Source organism: Saprolegnia diclina, assembly GCF_000281045.1.
Source record: "Saprolegnia diclina VS20 unplaced genomic scaffold supercont1.93, whole genome shotgun sequence".
Lineage (NCBI taxonomy): Eukaryota > Oomycota > Saprolegniomycetes > Saprolegniales > Saprolegniaceae > Saprolegnia > Saprolegnia diclina.
In genome coordinates this window covers 107,067-112,194 of record NW_008246160.1, presented here as the reverse complement: position 1 = coordinate 112,194, position 5,128 = coordinate 107,067, and the positions used below count along the sequence as shown (strand labels likewise).

The 5,128-nt window shown below is 57.2% G+C and overlaps 2 protein-coding genes across 2 annotated transcripts in view; one reads left to right on the top strand and one right to left on the bottom strand.

Moving 5' to 3' along the window:
* SDRG_15482 (hypothetical protein) overlaps positions 1-1,500 on the top strand; it is a 1,602-nt gene extending 102 nt beyond the window's left edge. The window contains exons 1-2 of the mRNA XM_008621657.1: positions 1-743; positions 792-1,500. The exon at positions 1-743 is cut by the window's left edge and continues 102 nt beyond it. Coding sequence (XP_008619879.1) covers positions 140-743; positions 792-1,357 — 1,170 coding nt within the window. The 5' untranslated portion in view covers positions 1-139 and the 3' untranslated portion in view covers positions 1,358-1,500. The remainder of the gene's footprint in view (positions 744-791) is intronic.
* Positions 1,501-1,650: 150 nt separating this feature from the next.
* SDRG_15481 (TKL protein kinase) lies at positions 1,651-5,088 on the bottom strand. The gene is made up of 16 exons (XM_008621656.1): positions 4,990-5,088; positions 4,860-4,946; positions 4,712-4,804; positions 4,543-4,671; positions 4,391-4,498; positions 4,236-4,334; positions 4,084-4,185; positions 3,940-4,038; positions 3,808-3,891; positions 3,655-3,738; positions 3,507-3,608; positions 3,368-3,460; positions 3,158-3,321; positions 2,411-3,110; positions 2,233-2,367; positions 1,651-2,188 (listed from the first exon to the last, which is right to left on the bottom strand). The coding sequence occupies exons 1-16, from the start codon at positions 5,083-5,085 to the stop codon at positions 1,847-1,849; spliced, it is 2,517 nt and encodes an 838-aa protein (XP_008619878.1). The 5' UTR covers positions 5,086-5,088; the 3' UTR covers positions 1,651-1,846.
* Positions 5,089-5,128: the final 40 nt, after the last annotated feature.

The following is a 5,128-nucleotide window of genomic DNA, read 5'->3' as shown; positions in this document are numbered from 1 at the left end:
GCTCGGGTCGTTTCACGACGACGTCAACGATCGCGCCGAGAGCGAGCGCTGCTACCGTGAGGCTCTGGCCTTGTCCTTGAGCGTCAATGGCCCTCGTGACGCCGAGACGCTGTCGCTGCAGTCGCATATCGCGCAGGCCATGGCGTTCCAGCGCAAGCCGCGGTCCGAGTGGGAACCGCTCTTCTGCACGACGCTCGCAACTGCGCTGACGCACCTCGGCGAGACACACCCGACAACGTTGGCGACCCGCGGCAGCTTTGCCTTTGCGCTGGCGCACGACGACGCCTTTGCGGAAGCACTGCCGCTGGCGCTCGACGAATTTAACGTGCGACGGTCAATCGACGGCCTCGGCAACGTGCGCACGGCCAAGGCTGCGGCGTTGATCGGCCACCTCTACAGCTGCCTCTTGCAGCCAACGGTGGCGTCGCGCTGGCTGCGCAAAGCGTATATGACGCAAGTGACGTGCCTTGGACCCGAGCACAAGGCCACACTGACCACGTTGTCGCAGCTCGCTGTCGCACGCATGCGCGTGGGGGCGCCGTCGCAAGCGCGGCCGCTTTGGGCGACGATTCTCTCGTCCTACGAACGAGCGTTTGGCGCCGACCACATCAACACGTTGCTCATGCGCCTTCAGTTGGCAACAACCATGATGATGGACGGTGATGCGCAGCTTGCAACGTCGGCGCTTTTGTCTCTCAAGACCGCCTTTGAGGCGCGCAACGATCTGTACTTTCTAACGGCCGGTAGTTTGTCGATGAGATGCTGGTTGACAATACTGTGCATTTGAGTAGTACATCTCAACCTCGGCGCGACGCACCAGCACTTGGGCAAGACGGACGACGCCCTTGCCTACTTTGGCCGCGCGCTCCGCGATATGCCGAGCAAAGTCAGCGCATGGGCACTCTACCACATGGCGGTCCACGCGGGCGCACCGGCCACCGACAGTTTGCGTCTCGTCCGCGACTATGTGGTGGCATCCGACGAGGACGCGCCCGAGACGTGGCCTCTGTGCTGCATGGTGTGCCACACTCCGATCGTGGGCTGTGTCGTCGCCTGTGCCAAGTGCCCGCAAGCCATCTTTACGTTTTGCGGTCGCTGCTACGCACAGCGGCCGTCGCGACTGACGCGCTTCTGTCGCCACGACTCGTCCGAGACGGAATGGACGAGGACATTGCCACCGCGCCGGTTCTTTTACAAAGAAGATTTGCTTGCGACAGAGTCGACAGTGTACGCCGACACTGAGGATCTCTGGGGCGAGTACGAAGCCTACTGCCACACGCACAAGGTCCCGACGAGCGAGCGCTTGCCGCGGACATCGGTCCCTGGATTGAGCCGCGGATGGCACCCGATGCTTTAAGCCTTGAGGTATCAAGTCATCAAGAATGTCGAGCGTCCCAGTCGCGAGTCGGATCATAAACCCGGTGAATTCATAATGCTATGAACTAACGCAAATTGGTACAGCATCACTCTTCTCCAATGCAATCAAACTGCTACCTCCGAGCCTACTGTATATTGTCCTGCATCATTGGAAACCCAGTTGCAGGTCGGCTTGTGCCTAGGGCTAGGGTAGGTGTAGGGTAAAATCGAGCTCGTCGATGGAAGAGATAGCATGTGCTCGCTGCGTTTGTGTACTACATAACACATTTGGACTGTATACAAATATTAAAAAATGCATTTAGTCGCTCAATCGATCGATGGATCACGAGACTTACGCGTTGGCCGCTTGCTCGATGCGCAATACGGGGCTTTGCATCGATAACCCTTTCCTTCAACCACATCCACCAATCAAAAGTGGGTCTTGTGGATCCAAAAACTGTCCATGGCACTCGGGTCAGTTTCACCCGATTTATACTATCGGGTTGCTGCTACGTGCGAGCTCGAGGCGCTTGAGCAGCATGCGAATCTTGACGGTATCCGCGGGGAACGCGTCGCCGCAGTCGTCGCACTCGGCTGTCGTCATTGGGTAAGCCGTGCTGCACGTATGACACGGGATGGTCGATTCAACGCGAAGGCCTTGCGCGGCCGCCACTTCCAGCCGCTCCACAAACAGTGCAAGCCTTTGCGACGATGGTGGCAACGACTCGTGACATGTCTCGCAGGCGTCGTCCAGGAAGCTGTTGGTCGCGGTACACCGTTGACAAATGAGATCGTTGGCCACGACCTTCTCGATGCTTCCGCCCGCATCCGTCTAGTGCCAGAAGAGGGTTAGGTCATACACGCTGTGGCGTATACCTTGGCGTTGCCACTCTCTGGCGGTGATTCGTGGGGGGTAAGCTCGACTTCAGGTATGCGCGACAGCAGGTGGCTCGCAGAAAGCGGCGCCGAGGAGCCCGACGATACGTCGTGCTGCCGGGATACCGGTGCCACCTACCCTTTGTTGAGTTGAATACAATTCTATCAAAGTTTGTACCTGAGCTATCAGAGGCGTCGATGCACTCGGTTTGCGACGGAGTAAAGTTGGCGGCATCTCAGAATTGGCGTGGTTGAGCTGGCGTTCAAGGACGTTGACAACGTCGTGGGCTGTCGGACGCTGCGCCGGGTCGGACGCAAAGCACGCTGTCGCGAGCTCTTTGAGCCAGGGCGCGCAGGTCGGCGTCAGACTCGGCCGAAGCGTGCCGTTGCGGACTCGGTCCATGATACCCCAGAAATTGATACCCGGGACATCTGCATAAGGCAGCAGCAGTGTGTCGAGCTCGGACAAAATGACGCCAAATGCGTAGATATCAGCTGCAAAGCTGTAGTTGCTGCCGGACGTATAGACTTCGGGGGCTGTCCAGTACGGCGTGCCCTTGCCCGTCGTCATCTTGGACTTGCACTCGCGAGCAATCCCGAGGTCGGCGAGCTTGATGTAGTTCTCGGAGCAGAGGAGGACGTTCTCGCTCTTGAGGTCGCGGTGAAGAAGACCAGCTTCGTGCAAATCGGCGAGGGCATTTGCAACGACCCATGCGACTTCGAGTGTCGACACGTTGACCTTGGTGGGTTGACCGAGCCGCTTGGCGTCGAGGTAGCTACGAAGGTCACCAGCATCCATGTACTCGAGTACGAGCTTGGGGCTGGATGTGCTGGCGCCCGAGACTGCGAGCAGCTGCAGCACGAACGGCGAGTTGCACCTATAACCACTAAGGTCAAAAGAGCAAATCACAAATGGTTGCTGCACCGTTGCATGGTCTCCATCTCGTCAATCAGATCTGGGATGCAAGATGCCTTGGCAGGCGTCTTGACCGCGACGGAACGGCCGTTGTACGTGCCCCTGTAGACGACGCCGAAGCTGCCAGCACCCAGTACACGCGACGTGTCTATCTCGATCGCCGAGGCGGGCACCTACGGACGCCACGTTGAACAATCAGTACAGAAACAGTCGACGTACGTCGGGAAGCACACTGTGCTTCGCCTTATGCAACATCTTCGCCAAGTGTCGACAACCATCTCGGACGGCGAGGAGCAACGGGGTCACGCCCGCCTACAACATTGTCATTGGTACGATGGACTATATCGGTGCATTGTACCAGGTTGCGAACGTCCATTCGGATGCCTGGCACCTTCAAAAGCGCATCCAAGGCCTTGGGGTTGTTGCCCCGCACTGCGAGATGTAGTAGTGAGTCACCGGCCTACGATTCGGCATCAGGGCAACAGAGCCATCGGCAGTTATCTTGCCTCGTTGGTGGTGTTGGGGTCTATGCCATGGGCCAAGAGCGTCAACATTGGATCGTATGTGTGCTTTTTTATGGTCTCGAGCAGCTACACGCGACGATGAGCCGTCGTCATTTGGACGAATCATGTCCATTGTAGTAGCGTTGGCATGCCTACCTCGTCTTTAACCCGGTGTTCAACCATCTCGAGAAACGCGATGACACCAAGCTCCTTCGCGAGCATACGCGGGGTCTCGCCCGCCTAGAGTTATTGCACACTTGTGACTCGAGTCCACACTGAGAACTGTACCGATGTCGTGGCAAAGACGCTGGCTTTGGCATCGACAAGGAGCTGGACAGCGCTCGCGTGGCCGTTGGCAGCCGCAAGATGCAGCGCCGTTTGCCCCAGCTAGATTGATCGTTAGCGAGGATTCTTGGTCGCGGACGAACGCACAGCGTCACATGCGTCCACGGCCTTGCTGCATAGCGTTAGAAGGTGGTCGAGAATACTCGCGTCGCCGCTGATGACGGCCGCGTGTAGCAGCGTCCGTCCATTCTATCGACGTGCCATACTATCCACAGATACAGTTGAGAAAATGGCAGTACCTTGGCGACGCAGTGGGGACTCGCGTGCGCACCAAGAAGCGACTTGACAACGAAAGCTCGGCCATGTGCTGCGGCGACGAAAAGCGCCGACTCGCCAGCCTACATGCATACAAGAACCGTCCATAGTGGAGAGACTTCGAGGGCAAGGGACGTACATGGTTGATCGTGTTGACATACGCCTCATCGTTTGCGAAGTCGAGCAGACATGTGACGACAGCTCCGTGGCCCCTGGCAGCTGCCACGTGCAACGCCGTCTCTCCATGCTAGAGCAACTCGAGTCAAGCGCATAACTGCTAGAAGTATCAACCTCGTTGGTATATGTTGGCCGGATACCGAGCGACAAAAGCTTCTCGACAACACTCGCGTCGTTGGTGGAGGCTGCGTGAAGGAAGAGGGTCTTGACCGCGTCAGAGGTTTGAGCAAGAGCTCGAGTCGTCTAATACAGAGTTGCTGAGCTACTCTACACAAGCGTGTACCTCATTGAGATTGAGTTTGGGTTTGTTCACGAGCTCTTGGAGCAACGGTATGTCTTGCGTCGCGAGCACCAGCTGCACCAAGGATGATCCATTCTACAGTAATTTCATTGGTGCTCAACCACTCCATGTACGAAGTAGAGACGCGTACGCTGTCGGAGAGATTGGGATTGATAGTATTTTGCTCTAGGATTTGAAGTGCATCGGCAAAGCGCTTTTCGTCGAGGGCTGTTAAGAGCTGAGACGACATCAGCGCGTGAATATTCCTTCACATCGTGTACCATGGTTGTGTCTCGCAACCGAGGCGCGTCGCGCAAAAGCTGCACGACGTTGTCGTTACCACACGTCTCTGCGTAGTAGAGTAGCGTCTCGCCCATCTACATGACAAGTAGCTTATAATCTCTCTCGTAGCGCGCTGTA

Bases quoted from the DNA above. Each gene is read 5' to 3' on its own strand.
- SDRG_15481 (XM_008621656.1), bottom strand. From the start codon at position 5,085: ATGGGCGAGACGCTACTCTACTACGCAGAGACGTGTGGTAACGACAAC. The intron at 4,805-4,859 runs GTACGCGTCTCT...AAATTACTGTAG, and splicing joins ATCCCAATCTCTCCGACAGC to AATGGATCATCCTTGGTGCA. The intron at 4,335-4,390 runs GTACGTCCCTTG...GTATGCATGTAG, and splicing joins ATGTCAACACGATCAACCAT to GCTGGCGAGTCGGCGCTTTT.